Source organism: Nothobranchius furzeri, chromosome 5 (genome assembly GCF_043380555.1).
Source record: "Nothobranchius furzeri strain GRZ-AD chromosome 5, NfurGRZ-RIMD1, whole genome shotgun sequence".
In the NCBI taxonomy this organism is placed as follows: domain Eukaryota; kingdom Metazoa; phylum Chordata; class Actinopteri; order Cyprinodontiformes; family Nothobranchiidae; genus Nothobranchius; species Nothobranchius furzeri.
Window position 1 is genome coordinate 53395064 of NC_091745.1, and position 17983 is coordinate 53413046.

At 39.8% G+C, this 17983-nt stretch overlaps 1 protein-coding gene across 3 annotated transcripts in view; it reads right to left on the reverse strand.

Moving 5' to 3' along the window:
* Positions 1-17983, reverse strand: part of bckdhb (branched chain keto acid dehydrogenase E1 subunit beta) — a 156525-nt gene that overhangs the window by 115795 nt on the left and 22747 nt on the right. For all 3 annotated transcript variants that reach the window (XM_015949379.3, XM_070551778.1, XM_054740583.2), the window contains exons 6-8: positions 12008-12116; positions 8439-8536; positions 6206-6316 (exon numbers count right to left, since the gene is read on the reverse strand). In XM_015949379.3, the coding sequence (XP_015804865.1) occupies positions 6206-6316; positions 8439-8536; positions 12008-12116 (318 nt within the window). The remainder of the gene's footprint in view (positions 1-6205; positions 6317-8438; positions 8537-12007; positions 12117-17983) is intronic.

A 17983-nucleotide genomic window follows, 5' to 3' on the forward strand; every position in this document is an offset into this window, starting at 1 on the left:
ACCTGTAAATTTCTAAATAAAAGTACTGCAGCGATGCAATTTCATATATATGAAGCTTACGTGTGACCCATCGGCTTATTTACAGCATTGTTACAGAATTGCAGCGGTGTGCTTTTCATGGCTTTATTCCTGGCAGTGGAGAGGAACAACATCATATATGACATCAAACAGCGATATCAAACGTGATTTCCTTCTTTTTGGTTTAATGGCAGAATTCATGAACAAACCGTGACCTGAAGTCTCGAGGGATCGTGTGATCTCGCAAGTACAGCGAAGACCACAGCGAGGAAGCCATGCCGCTGCCAAGACTCTCCCAGTGTGAAAATGACAACTTTGAAGTTCGTGAGTAAACCGTTGCACTGCAATTTCGTGTTGCTGATGCTTCCAGTTTTAAACCAGCAGTTTTAAACTGTGGAGAATTTTCGGCTCTGTCCAGAACTGAGACTCTGCCCTGCTGTCTTCTGCACATGTCTTCATGGGTGTTATTCCCATGTGCCCAAAGGCTCTCCTATTGTATGTATTTGGGGAGGGGGGAATCCAGCGCGCATGCGCCAGTTAGCGTAGGTGTTTTAGTGAGAGCTTAAAGTATCTTAAAATAGGTCTATGCCGCTTCAAAGCGTACACAGACTATACATTACATTTCCCATAACGCATGGCGATTGTGTTACCATTACAGTGACAGTATTTCACCACTAGGTTGCAGTGTATCCACAATTGTGTTTAATTAATGCAACAAGTGAAAATAACTATCCACAAATTATCCCTAAATGTCCAGGAAGAGAAAGATTGATGCAGAAGGAAGGGTGTTTCAACGAAGATGGAACATGTTGATGATTCAAGGAGAAGAACCGGGATGTCTTTACAGTCATTAGCATCCATGCTACTAGCATCAGCGTCTGCAGCATTACCCTCCTCTGCCTCGTAAAAACTGAAAACACTCCTCTTACTCAGTGCTGAGTTTACTCAGCAATTTACTGACTTTGAAGCCCAGAAATGGATTTTAACAGCTCAGTAATCTGTTCTCGGCTGACATAGAAAGTGCACCAACCAACTTGCAGACCGAGATGATTTAACTCAAGTTTAGCGACACGCTCAAGTCAGTACGACTCTATGGCTGCTGCAGTGTTTATCTTTACTCCCCGACACACTGGTCCAGCTGCTCAAACGCTCTCCATGTTCAGCAGCACAAACCTGTGTGAGCAACTGTTGTCTGTGATGAAGATGAACAAAACCACACAAGAGTCTCACTGACTATTTCCTCAGCTCAGAGCCCAACCCCAGAGATGCAGGTGTCTGGTTTGAACAGGTGAGCATCGCAGTAAAGCAGCGTGGAGCAAACTGAGCTTGAATTATTTTGGTTTTATGAACTTTTTCTGCTCCAAAGCATGAAAGTTAATAGGTGAGATTACATTTCCATTTAGGAGAATTACTATATTTGTTTATGTTGTTGGCCTGTGAAAAAATATATTGAAATGTTACAGATAGAAGAATAGAATAGAAAAAGAATAGAAAATCCCTTTATTGTCCCTCAGTGGGGAACGCTTTGTGTCACAGCAGCAATAACATTACAGGAGCAAAAATATGGAGTAAAAAAAAAAGAATAAAAAACAAGAAAATATAAAATAAAAATACTTAAAAGATTCAAAAGATTAAAAAAATGAAAAGAAATGCTGAACGTATACACATTTTAAGGAATACAAATACTACAAAAATTGAGACATAATAAGTAACAAATACCACTGATGTGTGCTTTATTTAAAAACGATTTGCTCGTGTGTAAATGGTTATTCCACATTCAGTGTTACGCAAAAATAAGTTTGTTTCCAAATGAAAAGGTTCAACCGTACATGCATGGCCACACCAGATACTGACTGGTTTTCTGCCCCACCACCCCCTTAAGCAAAACTGTGCACAAGTTGATGTCGATGTAGACGAGAAGCTCGCAGCCATGATTCCACGTGTCTGATTTGAGGACTCAAATTTAGTGAAACCAGCCTTAGGTGTTCTCTGGGTATGTTCACACTAAACCTAAAGTAACTTTTGTCGCCTGTCTAAAATAAGCACTTAGTTGGCATAAAAACATGTTTTTAACATTCATGGACATCATATATTAAATCCATGGCACATATAAAACTGGATCAGAAAATAACTTATCGTCCCATTGACTCGCATTCATTTTTTGGCAGTTTCATTGTCTAAAAGTAGATGGGCGTGACTTAGGTTCCCTTTATTTTTATTATACATTGTGCCTGTTGTTGCTCTGGAAGGTGTAAAAAAGCATGATACTTTCCCTTTACACTTAATACAATTATAACTACAGAACCCACTGAATCATAGTTGACTTGTGTTACAAAGAGAAGATACTGAAATGTCTCGTCATTTTGAGACACTTCCTACTACTGGCCTCATCATAAAATGAGTTTATAGGAGGAAAAACCAACTAATGTAAATAATTACAAGCTATAGACCCAAAATGGTGCTGCTAAAGCATTCTGCCCAAACAAGCTCTGTACTGACTTGATCCAGGGTGAAAAAAACCTTCCTGAGGCAGCCGGTTCTCAGCCATTTGAAGTCTGTCCAGCCCAGAGCCGCGCAGCAGCACCCAGTACTTAGGAGTGCTACTGTAGAGGGTCACTGAGGACATGAAGTGTCCTGCATCTCATTTCATACATTTGCGTTCACTCTCGTTGCTACTGAAGAGTGGACATAGGCTTTGGAGCATTTTTTTGTGTTGCCTTGTGGATTTTAAGAGAAGGATTTCGTTTTCTGGGAGTTTATTTTTGCACAGTGTATTCACTATCTAAAAATAAAAGGCACTGAACTGACCACCGGGTTTGGAAATGTTTCTTGAGGCCAAAGTTGTCTGCAACAGCATTAAAAGTCAAATTGATTTTACCTATTATTAATTTATTACACAAAATCATATTTTCCCAAAGGTCAAATGTTAAATGCACGTGTTTTATCCAACTGCCTTGTTTTCCTTTCACACAGAAAAGGTTAAATATGAGCGCAAAACCCAAACCCAGGCAATATCGCCTCATGAATAACAAAATCCATCAGTGTGTAAATTCATTCCATGTAGGAAGCAACAAGGGTAAATTTCATGCCAAGCATTACAAATAAACAGCGGGGGACGTGTGCAGCTTTGGACAGCCAAAGGTCATCTCAGCGTTATCCCTTCAGCTCCTTTATTCATCAGAGGATCCAGACACTGCATTTGTGTATCTCATTAGTTCTGAGTCCACACCCAACAGCTCACAATGACAAGACCTACGTAAACAACTCACAACTATTTGAATCATCATGCATATTGGCCAACTTTAAACTGATCAATGAGATAAATAAATCACAGCTTTCAATATGTGGACAACTGCATTGATTCTGGTGATAACAATCGACTTAGAAAGAAAAATAATCTTGTATCTTTAATGAAATATTGAACAACAGGCTGTTTTACACTTTGAGGGTGAAAAGGTAAAAAATGTTTAAAGGAAAATGAAAATTTATGGTCAAAATTAAAAAAAGACCCTAGCAATTTCTTTCTAACAAAACCTTCCCAGTTTGGTGTTTGAACCCTCTTATGTTAATAATGGAGTTGCAGCCAGTTTTGTAATCTATGGCATCTTGAATTGTACACAAAATCATAGAAGTATAATAGTTTCATTCAAATCTATCCACGAGATAGACGAGATATTCAGCTGACCAACCCTCATGCACCCTGACCTTTATTGCGATAATGACAACCTGCACTTCTAGAAGCAGCTGGTAATCAAACAGATGCCACCGTGACATCATTGTCTTTATAACAGAATGAACATATCTGGGAGTTTGTTTGAAGGCGTTGACTTTAACAGACCTTTAGGAAACGGTTGGTTTGAGGAAAATGACAATGAAAAGATATTGCTGACATGCTTTAGGAAGCAGGCCTGCCACTAGGCCTGCCAAGCACATAAACACATGATTCAGTTTCATAACTGTTGTTTTAATAAGGCGTAACAAGAAAAAAAAGACCACACTACTATGAAGCCTCTTCTGTAACTGACCAGTGAGTTCCCAAAGTTGTAAGACTGCCATTTCTGCCTTCACTACCAATTGACTCCCTATTAAATTACTCCCCTTCCACTGCTGTTCCATCCTGCGCTTTAACTGTTGGTTATGAGATTTGCTTGACAGCACGCAGATCCTGTCACCCACTGACTAACTTGTTCGTGTCAAAGGAGCATCAGACGTAGGAAAGAAAGTATAAACAAGTAAATTGAATTAGATCTGGTTATTCATCTGCAAAAGGCAGTTGGGCAGTCAAAGAAAAGACAAACCAGATTATATTCATGGCTTGTTTAAAAGCAGCAGCCCATGAACGGAACCAAGGCATAATCATGACCTGTCTGGCAGTGGAAAGCTCTTTAAGTCTGCCTTAAAACAAATGTTTGGTTTATGTTTCCAGACAGCTCTTCAACATCACTTTTTACACCAGGTGGCCTCCTGATGGTTTAGTCCTCTAACACACCCTCTGCAGGAAAGAGGCATCTGTTAACTGTCCTACCCTGAAACTTTTGACCCCAAAACTTAATTTCCAGGATCCTTTAACATTTATCTCAGACCCAGTCTGTTGTGTTTCCACAAGAGCATGAAGTTCAGCATAGATTAGGCTAATTAAATCTGCCGGTGTGTGTTGTTTCTCTAGGTGAAGACAAAGTATATATATCAGCAGCAGCAAAATGGGACAACACACCAGTAGAATTAGACCCATAAAACAATATTCTTAGATTAGTTTTACTCTCAAAGTAGGAAAAACATGCTCCAAACTTTGTGAAGATGTGTAACTGTAATTGATCTTAAACAAAATTGATGCAATTCTCCACGTTTGCTTGCATCAGTTGCAACCGAGAAGAAAAAAAACTGTTTACAACTAATATTGCCAAGATTAGTCGATTTGTCAAAATTACGATGACTGTCAAAATCTTAAGTGACAAATGTAATAATTGTTGTTGATCATTGTTTGTTTTGGAAAGCTTTGTTTCTCTCTGAAGACCGCTGCTGTGTCTTCCACTGCACTGTATGGTCAGCTGTGGCATCACCGGAAAAGACCAAAGAACCAAATCATGACAGCTTGAATGTTCTGGAGAATTTCATAAAAAGTCAAGAGATGCATGTGGAATGCAAAAACTTCAAGGTAGAAATTGCCTTCTATGAAAGGTTTCTTGAACATGACAATGAGTTCACTGTACTCAATTGGCCTCCAGTCACCAGATCTCAAACCAATAGAGCACGTTTGGGATGTGGTGGAACGGGAGATTCTCATCATGGGCATGCAGCCAACAAATCTGAAGAAACTGCGTGATGCTATCATGTCAATGTGGACCAAAATCTCAGAGGAATGTTTTCAGTACCTTGTTGAATCTATGCCACGATGGATTAAGGCAATGCTGAAGGCAAAAGCAGGTCCAGCCCGGTACTAGCAAGGTATACCCAATAAAGTGGCCGGTGAGTGTATGTCATGTGTTGTGTTCGTATAAAATCACTGTCCAGGAACATCTTACATTCAGTTTAAACACTATCTTGTTTCTACACTTCTTCTACTCTATTGTTTGTTTTTTACCATCGCTCATAGCAACACCTCTGGCTAAAAAGGTCATTACAATATACCTTATAAACACGTTTGCTGTCATGTTGCAAATGCTAACGTTACATTTTATAACGATAAGTTAGTGTTAAATTAAAAGTGTTCCTCCTCAGTGTCAACTTTTTAAAATCAATTCAACAACATGCACACCTTTGCAAGCAAATGTCCTGTCTGGTTGCATTAGAGCAGCTGCCTGCTAGTGTGATGAGCAAAAATGTACAAGATATCCAATTAGATGACTAATCACCAAAATAATTTGTGACTAGTCAATTGTCAAAAAAAATAAAAAACTGTTCATGGCAGCCCTACAAAAATCTGTGTACAGCAGATCACAGCTTTAATGGAAGACCTATTACAGCCTGAAGCGATTTTACTTGAAAGTTGACATGTTTATGTGGGTTAGTAAACCAGGATTTTATGTTAAGAAATCAGTTATGAGATAACTGAGACAGAGATGGACATGACATGTTTACTCCACCTCAATGCCTACTGGAGACAGTCAGTTTTCTCCCAAAAGACAGAAAAGAATAATACCATGTGTAGCTTTAGCTTTCATTTAGAAGATGAAAGTGCTGCTGTTACCTTGCACACAGTTTCAATATCCCAGGGTAGGATGGTCCGTAAGTCGATGACCTCACAGGACACGCCAAGTTTCTCCTGGGCCATGCTGGCCACCTCGCTCATTACATGGATCTAAATAACAACAGAAACATTCAAATCTTTGTGCAATCAGTGCTTAAGTTTGAGTTATTCTACAAATAATGCAACAACCTATGAGGCAGAGAGCAACACACTTTTGTAAAACATCACACCAAAAGGGAATTTTATATGATGTTTTACTAACAACTGATTTTATCTGTAATATTTTACTTTGTTTTAGTAAAATTGTGTTTTATTGCTTTTGGATTACTTTATTGGGCAACACTGCCTTGTAAACAAACTAATGTTGACATCAAAAACTTTCAAAGACCTTCTTTCACTCCAACTTTTCCAGTAGATTCTAATCCAGAGCCAAACCTAGCAGCAGGGCTCCTTCTGTTTAAACCCAAAAAACTGCCAGCAGTCACATACCTAATGCAATAGTAGCTCTAACTCTTTGTTGCGTAGTCAGTGTAGGGTTTAGTTTGCTTAACCCATGTGAGAACAATAAAAGCCAAACTTTCATGTGTATGTGAGCAGATGCAGTAAGGCATCAGGGTTTGCGGTCAGTGTTCTCCGCCTTTAATACCATTTTGAAGAATACCACCCAATGCACAATTATTTACAAAAACAGCTTTCTGCAGCTTCACCTGAACTTCTTTCTTCTCCGTCCACACAAGAGCAGTAATACCATCTTGGATTGAGACAGTGTCTCAATAACCCCAACCACCTGTCACGCTGAGGGTAAATTACATCTTTGATAAGCCTGATAAGGAGTTAGGGCACAATCTAAGCCGGGGATGATTCCTGGTGAGCGACAGGCTTTTTTTTATAGCAAACTATAGAAAATTACATTTCAACAATAGCAAAGCCAATGCAGGCTCACAGTGTTAAAACAGAGAGCCAAGAAAAGCCTCATCAATGTGCTGAGGGATCATGCTGGGACACAGGGAACTGCTGCTCCTCTTCATAGCATTAAATATTATTTAATGCTATTGGATATAAATCCTTTAATCTTCAAGGTTTGGAACACTTGTTTAATTTGCAGTGGTCTCTAGTAGGAATGCCATGCAAGTCGTACTCGGGGTTAACACATTTTTGTTGCACCATTTTCAAGAACTGGAAGTGAGTCACAATTGGGACGAATATTTCTGTTCTGATATTTAAACATCTTGCTTCTGATTGGTTAACAGCAACTCAACTCTACCACCGGCTCTGCTTGCTTTGCAACATTGATGTTTTATCGCCACAAACACAAGTCTGGAGGAGTTCTGCTGTGTGGTGGAATTGCTAATGCTAATGGCTAGCTTGTACTAGCCAAGATGTTGGCCATTTCTCAATATGCATACTTGTCCGAACTTGTGTACTCACGTCCTTGTGAAACGTCATAAAAGATGGCCCAAGGACTGTTCCAATCCTAAGTATGCATAATGGAAAATTTGCTCAAAGTTCCCAGATGTGTTCTTGCTCCACCCATTGTATCGAGGATGCATCAATGCATGAGTATTTTGGGGCTAGTCACGACATCTGGGGGAAACTGGCAGCACATTTCCACCAGAAAAGTGTGTTGTCTCTTTAATCACAGGCTCCAAAAGGAAGGCTGCTATTTCAGCTCCGGCTCGCTCCTGTACCGAACGGGCCAACATCTTTCGCGGCCATCTTTTGTTTGTACAAATTACCTCATCGGTCTTTACCGGCTCTCCTTTATCGTTTGCTTTGAATCTGAAATATTCTCAAACTGCAGAAGTTGTGTTCTTTTAGATACCAAGTCACTTGGTGCAAGAGCTGTCATTTCGCTGCCCGTATCTCTCAGTGCATGTCCTCATCGCTGTCACGTCATGACATCACGTTCATAAACTAGAACATCTCCAAAAGTTGCATAAAACATTTTAAACTATTTAAGTAAAACTGAAACTTCAACGACAAATCCATTTTATACATTTATTTGTATTTTTTTTTATCCTTGTCTCCTACATGCACTGCTATTTTTCATTGTATGGCACCAGTCCTGGAACAGATACCATAGCTATATTTTAACACAGACTGTATATGGTAATACCGTCCAAGCCTAATTAGAAAAATGTTTTTGTTTTTTAGTGTTCCACATCCTTAAAGTTGTAAAACAAAATCTGCAAAACTTCTCATCTAATATGCTGGTGATGTACAAATCACCTACCTGCGTTCCCCAGGCAATGAGAGTGACATCACTTCCTTCTTGTAGGATCTCAGCCTGTGAGAGTGGGATGGTGTAGGACTCTACTGGAACCTGCTCCACTAATGAAACACACACACACACATTCATGCTCAAACACATTTTATGCAAGCTCACATGCTACATTCATGTTGCACAACGACTAACTTGTTCATCGTTCACTATGTACCCTGTGGTTGATGTAAAATGCTTGGGTCATAAATGAGCAAAAACTCTGAATAACACACTAGATGAAAAAATGGTGAAACAAGCCACCAAAAAAATCAAATATTCCACTACAACAGTTTTCTGGACACTTCCAGAAGCTATATTGTGCTTTTTCCACAGATGGTTTTATGAGGAAAACCCAACGTATGATCCAATGAGAATTGTCGCCAGCAACGAGCCTAGAATAATTTATGTTGACCACAAAACATTGATGGGATGAGGTAGTGATTAGAAGATGGGCCACAAAAGAATGAAATATTAGTCCAAAAGGGAAAGCGTATTAGCCAGCTTCTCTTTCAACTAAGTCCAGCACAAAATACATGTAAGTATACGGTGTGGATAACAGTCATTAATGTCTTGGAAAACTGACGTCATGGGATTCTTTTGATTGCAAAAACAGTCAGCTTGTCCCAAAATGTCAATTTCTAAAGTTACAGAGATTTTTCACAATTAACCCTGTCTCATTCAGCAAAGTGAATCTGGGTTTTGTTGTAAATGCACGGGACAGTAAAGCACCAGTGGGTTTTGGAGAAACAGAACTCCTGAAGGCTTTCCTGCAAGGCCAATCATAAAGTCGGCATGACAATTAGACTGAGCAATTGGGATTAAGATCTTTCGAGAAACCTTGTATTGCTGCTCTGTCTTCTCTGAGCATGTGCTCGTTGTAAGTTAAGCTGCTTTCACATCAGGGCCAGCTCGCCCCCGGCCAGGTATGGTATGAAGTGTTCACATCTGGGTAGCCTGTGTTTTTCAGTGCTCAACCAGTCATTTTTTAGCCCTCTTCCCAAGATGTTCTGCTACAGGCTGAACTGTTCAACACAAAAACTGCCAACTGATTGGCCGACTCAAATTCATGCCTACGATTAAGGGGAGCCTCCGATTGGCGGGTTGAATCAGTCAGCGGGGGCTTCCAGCATACCGATTCATTATCATTCTGGATGCTCTGACTGGAGCCGTCTTTGTCTCTCTCACTGAGAAGTGCTGTAACGAACGAGCTCACACACACAGGCACACACACACACACACACACACACACACACACACACACACACACACACACACACACACACACACACACAAACAGACAAACAGAGCTGCCGAGGATTGAGCTGTCCGTCGGGAGGACAGACCACAGGCAGGATGCCATATCAGAGTCAAGAGTCACAATTAGCATAGAGGAAGTTTCTGTTTTCCTTGTCAGGTGTGATAAAGAACGTAATTATCATTCCTCATCAATTGATAGGAGATATGGCAAAATATCACACTTTTCTTTTAGTGAAATCAGTGTTTAACTTGCATTTTTATTATTCAGCCCAAGAACTATACAAGATATACTTATCTTTCAGTTTTGCCAAGAAAATGCTTGTATGCTGTTCCAGTCAGCCTAAAGAAGCTATTGAAAAAAGCCCAAGATTCCCATGCTTGTAGCTCCAACCTGACATTTGTTTCTTTACATTTTCAGCAAAATGACTTAATTTGACTGTTCATAAACATGCCATACTGTCCAAACCCCAGTGCTACCACTGCAGTCTTAACTAAACACCTCTGTTGGAGTAAAAATTGCTCCACCAAAGAGAAGTGGTCTTGCATACACATTACATAATCTTCTCTTGTCAAAAAGAGTCTTTAATTACTATAATGGAGTCTTAAATCACACATATCAGGTTATTATCATGTAGCCAAATGAGCACCACTTTACAGAGGCTGCCAACAAGCAAGAGTTTATTACTACAATGTGTAACCATGGGACAGCTTACTGCATGTACATAGATACCCACATATAAGATGGTGGAAGTTATAACCTGGAAGTGTAAACACTTAACCTGACATGGTGTTTGGGCTGCCAACAATTACAAGATTTATTGTTATTATTCTGCTTAATAATTCATCAAATAATCAATTATTCCAAACATTATTTTTTACTCCAAATATCAAAATCATCTGTTTTATTTTTGTTTATTTTCTTTTGGGATTTATTGTTAGCCAGTTAGACCAGAAGTTCCCTGATGACTCTGCCATTGTCGGCTTTGTGTCTGACTGGAATGACCTGGAGTACAGGGTCAGTCATCATGGACTTTGTGGACTGATGTGAGCGTAACCGCCTTCTCTTGAACACCAGTAAAACTAAGGAAATGGTGATTGACTTCCAGAGAAACACTCCTTCCTCACCAGTTAACATCCAGGGAGCAGACACTGAGGTGGTGGATACCTTTAAGTACCTGGGTGTTCACCTCAACAGTAAACTGAACTGGTCCAACAACACAGATGCTCTGTATAAGAAGGGCCAAAACCACCTCCCCCTCCTGAGGAGGCTGAGGTCCTTCTGAGGTAATTCCGAATCCCTGTATGGGTGCAGGCAGCTCTGAACGAGACAGACAGAGCCTGAAGAAGCTAGTTAAAAAAAGCTAGTTCGGTTCTGGGCTGGAGAAGAGTAGCTCCATCTTTAAAAACCCCTCCCACCCACTGCATTCCACTGTGGAGGCCGTGGACAGCTCCTTCTGCGGAAGACTGAGACATCCCAGATATAAAACAGAACACTACCGTAGGTCACTCATCCCTTCTGAGGTAAGAGTGTATAACTTCTCAGTTTTACCTGTACTGACATAATCCTGTTACACAATAACATCAATTCATCACTCAGTATGTGTTCAATACTTGTGCAATACCGGATGTACATTAGAACGCCTGTGTCCCTTACAGTATGCTGCATAGTTCTGCAAAGCCAAGTTTCCTTTTGATTTGTTGTTTTTAGTGGTTGAGGGTTAAAATAATAGCTTATTGCTATTGCATAATCTTGTTATTATGTTTCATCTTGCTTTTCTCTAAGTGTATGTGCTGCTGTAGCAAGTAAATTTCCCCACTGTGGGATCAATTCAGTCTATTCTACTCTATTCTATAAAATAAAGAAATAAAGAACAAATAATGTCAGACAAGGCTCTTTTTGTCAGATATACCCCTGTACTTATCTTAGATAGACATAACATTGAACTGAAAGTTTGAAACTCCTTCGGCATGTCAAAGTTTTTATAACTTTGCTCATTTAAGTAAGACACCCAGTCAAGACTCAGCAACTTTATCTGCCATGATAGTTTTGAAACTGTGGCTTGGATGGAGCCAACTAATGACTGGGGCTGAACAAGAAAAGTTTTTGTTGAGATGTTTCAGAAATTAAAGCTAAATGTATAAACGGTTGAGCTAAACTGACGATTAAAAATCTTTTAGAAACTAAAACTCTGAGGAGTGAGTCAGGATTAATCTAAACATCACAGATGCAAACAAACAAAAACCCTGAACATATATTTTATTTTACACATGAACAGGCTTACCTGCTGCCCTGTAAAGAATCTTGGGCTCAAAGAATATACACGGGTTCTTGTCAGCAATGCAAGACAGGAGCAGCCCTTTGGCCTGAACTGGACCACGAGGTACAACAATCTGAGGAGGAACAGAACAATAAAAAACATTAACATTTTTCAGGTTTGAGAATGCCTGGCATAAGGATATCCATATAAGCCCTTGGCACCAGGATACTTTAGGTTGCAGCTCGATGATCAACTTTGTTGATCTACGACAGCACGTTCAGGACACTTGGGTCATGAGAGGGGCTGAGCTGTCAACTGACCACTACCTGGTGGCAAGTTGGCTTTGATGGTGGGGTAGGAAGCTGGTTGGCAAGTTGGCTTGAAGGTATTAGACAGAGTCCGAGTGAGCCATGTTCCACGTCTCCAGTGTCGAGGTGGCCGACGAGCTGTGGCTGCTGAGTGGTCAGTGCCTGTTTTGGTGGCAACCCCAAAGCCATTGGTGGACTGGATACTGGTGGTTAGGGATACTGTCAAGCTAGAGAAGGCTTTTTGGCCTGTGGGACTCCAGAGGCAGCTGATAGATACTGGCATTCCAAGCGGAATGCATGGGGTTCGCCCAACCAATCTACATGTGTTTTGTGGATTTAGAGACAGCGTTGGACCTCAGCATCACAATAAAGGTGTTAAAGCCTAGAAGGCAGAAGCTAGCCGAGTCGCTAAGTAACAGCTTACCCCTCTGTTAGCTACTGCTAGCTCCGAGTTAGCTCAGTTAGCTTGTAGCCACATCGGCTCAGAGTTTGATGAGTGCCAATCCGGTTATGTTAACCAGATATTTTCGTGTTTGTTTTTTTCAATAGTGATGAAAAATCTGAAGGCTGTCTGTCATTATGACAGAGTACAATTCACACCCTGACTCATGCAGGTGCACACATTTAAACATTACACACAGAGAGCATCGCAGAGGTAACAAAATCAATCAAGAAAAGATTCATCCGAGCATCTGAGCATTATTTCACACTTGGACCCCATTCTCAACGCATCTCGCCATGGATAGTGCGCGCGAGTGGACAGCACACTAAAGAGCTGTGTAGTGCTGTGGGTCATAGGCCAGTGACGCAGAACCATGCAGGAGGGTTTCCTCTCACTGAAGCAAGTGCTTTCCAAGTCTGGAAACCTTGCTAACTTCTAGTTATTTCATTTGGAGAGATATTCTCGGATTTTAAAACTTTGGCTGATGATTCCAGTCTCTAGTGTGGCAGCAGAGCACAGATTCATCCTCCAAAACATGAAAACACGCACGAGTCTGTCCGAGGCAAAAGTCCAGAACCTATAGCCTCTTCAAGAAGCCCCCTTGACATTTGATTACACACAAGTGACCAGTTCAGGTTTACGCACAGCAAAGGGAAGGTGAGAGATGGTGTGTTTGGGCCACATTGTGTGAAATGTTCCTATATTAAGTGGAATCATTTAGCTTGTTTGGACCTAATATTGATAAAAAAAAAGAAAATTTAATGTTATTAAATGTTTATCAATCATTAGAAATGAAAGTGATGGGAAATAAAATGATAATGGCTGTTTTGTCAATCCCCCCCCCCCCCCCCCCCCCCCCCACACACACACACACACACACACACACAGCCCCACTCTTTGCTTTATTTTTGTATTTTGACAGAGTGGCGAGTCAAGTGATGAGGTCAAGGTGGTAGTGGTGGGAACTGCCTTTTGGGCTCATAAAAGATAGTGTGCTAAATTTATGGCAAAATCATAACATTTAAAGAGGAGACACCAAATGAAAACCCCAACCAGCATGACACTATATTTGTTTCTGCTATTAAAAATCATATAAATTAATTTTACTGAAACCTGCACATCAAACATGTTCAGAACCGGACAAATTCATACACAAAAGGCTGTGACTTAAACAGAGATGTTATGCTCTAAGATTAGCATTTAGCCTGATGTAGAGGCCCCATGTTTGTAGCTCATAATAACCCTTAGTTTTGATTTGAAGTCGCTCTAGATATCTGTCATGCTTAATAGCGTTTTATGACTGGAATGATTGTCTTCCATTTTGTTGGGCTTTGTCCTCATTTAGCATGGTTTAAGATTCTGGTTGGTGATTCAAACACAGAAAACTGAATCCTTCTCAACCCCAGGATGTTCTTTTCAGTTAAGATTATATCAACCTGTCACCACAGCTGAATATGAAAGTACATCAGAACACAGTATACCAAGATGTAACAACATTTACACTGAATGATCGCTGATTAAGTTAAAGAGGACAGACTTTAAGGCTCTCCCAGAACTGGTTTGTGTCATCGTTTTGTGAAAGCACCCGAACCCCGATACACACAGTAACACCAAACACACATTTAAAGATTTATTACTCAATAAAAGAAAAATGAACCACAATTCCATACCGCTAAAAGAACAGCTTTTGTTTTCGTCAGGACCGCCACTTCCTGGGAATAATCCGACTCTTAACTATATTTAAGGCATTATAAAAGTTCAACATCTGGTTTCCATCTAGAGATGTACCATTTCTTAATTTTCTTTTGTTTTTAACGCATTTCATTTTTGTATTTTATTGTCACAATATTACAAGCGATGTAATGTAATTTGATCCATCTCAGCATGTTGTACTGGTATTATAATCAGTCATCACTAAACCAGGGATTGAAGCAAAAAATTATTATCTGACTGAGAATTATTGTTTACATGCAGCCACTGTTTGGGATTTGATTGGTTTTAAGGTCAGTATTCTTGTTTCTGAAAACTTTGGAATAACCCGTTCACATACACAGTGTTTAAAAGTGTGGGTGTTGAGATTTCTCTGATGAGTATTAAAAGTACTCGGGGGGGGGGGGGGGGGGGGTTCCTGTGGCATGGCATGCCCCCCCGGTAACAAAAAAAAATTGGACATTTTATACTTAAACGCATCAGTCTGGTGCATTTTTTGGGGGAAAAGTAGAGTTACAGGCTGGTAGGTGTGTATGATAAAGTATCTATACATTAGGGATGCACCGATGGATCGGCATTTGATCGTAATCGGCCGATAGCGCCCCTATCGGTTTTGATCGGAATTTTCAAAATAGATCAAAGCAAACCGATCAGGTAGGGTTGTCACGGTAACCAGTGTAGCGCTAAACCCCGGTAAAAAAAAAAAAAAAGTTGACAATAATAACCGTCTTGTTTTTAAAAAACTATATTAAATTGGTAGGTTTACCGTGGCTGCGGTGTAGGCGCGGTGACCCCTTCCAGCCACCGTATCATCTGCAGAAGTTGCCGGCGGCACATACACGCTTTGTTTACAACAAAACTTTCTTGAAGCTAAAGCTGAAATAATGGTCAAAGGAGGAGACGGCAGCGCTCAGGAGGACATTTATTATCCCTCAAAGAAGACAAAGTCGGAAGTACGGGCATCTTTTGGATATTTGAAGAATGCCGAGGGAGTTTATAGAAGACGGGCGGCTATCCTGTTTGCAGCACGAGCAGAAAAAGAGTCTGTGAAAGGCAGCAACGCTTCAAATCTCATGACACATCTGCGTGACCATCACCCACAACTCTACAGTCAACGCAAGGCAAGTTAACGTTAGCGTTTTAGCTAAAATGCGTGATCCGAGGATTTGGGTTGAGGGAGAATGCAACGAGTGGCTATATAAAGCAGCCGCAGCGCCGCTACCTGCATATAAACCGTGTCGTGGACACCCCCATGTTGAAATGACGCTATGCATTACGGGGCTCCCAGGGGCAGATAAGAGTTGGTCTCTCTCCGAGAATAATTATGAATTTAACAATGATTACTGCCTGATGACATTTTCCCACATCTGCAAAGCTCACTGGAAGGACACAAACCGAGTACAATATTTTCCTGATATAGGGTTTATTACTCAAGTAAGGGTAAAAAAGTATCTGATTAGAAGGCTACTTGAGTACTGAGTATCATCTGGTCTAATATTTTTAAATGATGACATCAAACAGACATAAAATACGAAGTTATGGGCAAATATTGGTATTTTAAAGACTAAAGGGGAAAAATGTAAACAAATAAACAACATAATTACAAAATAACACATTTTAGGCAAAATTTAGACACAAACTGAGGACAATATTTCCTGACATACAGGGTTTATTAAATTGTGTGAAAATGTAGCACGTTTAAAAAAAATACCGCGATAATACCAAAAATCGTGGTAATTTTGGTCACAATAACCGTGAGGTTAAATTTTCACACCGTGACAACCCTAATACAGACCATTTTAGATTAGGTTACATTTCCTTTATTCCCAGATTATGTAGTTTGTAGCACTCATTATAATGTTGTAGAAAATTTCTGGCCAATCCACGTGATCGGTATCGGTGATCGGCAGCAAAAAACCTGATCGGTGCATCCCTACTATACATGTTCATTATAATGATATATTTGAGCCAACAATGTTTTCCTGTCTTTTCTTAATCCATTATGAATACAGACTACAGTGAAATCCGCTGATGCATCCATGCTGCTCAGTACCAGAACTGCACTAGATACCAAAAGAACCAATCAGCTGGCAGAGCTCCATGTTGACCGTGTGAGCTGCAGAACTTGCAAAACTATGTGACTCAAAGCAGAATCCAGCTGCTGTTATTTATTTGTTGTTGGTGTTCATAGAAACTAAATATATCTGCAGGGCTTTAGGCCCAGGGCAGAGTTGTATACCTCAGACCAGCTTTAGATCATGGCCTGTTATTAATAATATCATGTTCTTTACACCAATCTGAATATTCTGTAATGTTCACAGACATCCAAACCTTAGAAATGAAATATAATCAATATTAAAATAAAAATTAATATAATTTTTTCATTAAGATTAGTTATCTGTTATACTTATTTACATTTGATAGTAGGGTGTAGGGCTGTAGCTATCGAATATTTTTGTAATCGAGTACTCTATCTAATCTTTTATTGATTAATCGGGTACTCTAATAAATTACCCTTTTGTGTTTATAAACCATTATATCAAATAGCATGTTATAAAATATGAAAGACCTCTTAAAATGAGCAAGCAATTACCTGTTATTCTTCAAGTTTTATTCAAAATTAATTTTCAAAACTTCAGCACTTCAACTTTACTTCACAGTAAACAAATGCCTGTGCAAAAAATAAGAATACAACCTTAGCCGATTTTCCCCTCGTGCGAGAAGTAGCGCTGCGAGCGGCTGTGGCCCAAACTGCACCAGAACCGCTCACGGCGCATGTGCAAACTTGGCTCGCCAGCTGTTTCCCTATTAACACATGTCCGTTTTAATTTCTACACTTTTTTTCTCAAACAATAACAAGGACTGTCAAGAAAGCATGGTTGCCTTGGTTATGTCAAATTATACTGACCACAAAACATCTATTTACTTTATTTAATTTTCCTCTCATAAATACCTGAGTCCACCTGCAGCAATCCCGAGGGGCAACAGACATCAATAACAACACAATAAAAAGTCCGACGTAGGGTTGTCACGGTGTGAAAATTTAACCTCACAGTTATTGTGACCAAAATTATCACGGTTTTCGGTATTATCGCGGTATTTTTTTAAACGTGTTACATTTTCAGACAACTAAATAAACTCTGTATATCAGGAAAATATTGTCCTCAGTTTGTGTCTAAATTTTGGCTAAAATGTGTTATTTTGTAATTATGTTGTTTATTTGTTTACATTTTTTCCCTTTAGTCTTTAAAATACCAATATTTGCCCATAACTTCTTATTTTTTGTCTGTTTGATGTCATCATTTTAAAAATATTAGATCAGATGATACTCAGTACTCAAGTAGCCTTCTAATCAGATACTTTTTTACCCTTACTTGAGTAATAATCCCTGTATCAGGAAAATATTGTCCTCGGTTTGTGTCCTTCCAGTGAGCTTTGCAGATTTGGGAAAATGTCATCAGGCAGTAATCATTGTTAAATTCATAATTATTCTAGGAGAGAGACCAACTCTTATCTGTCCCTGGGAGCCCCGTAATGCAT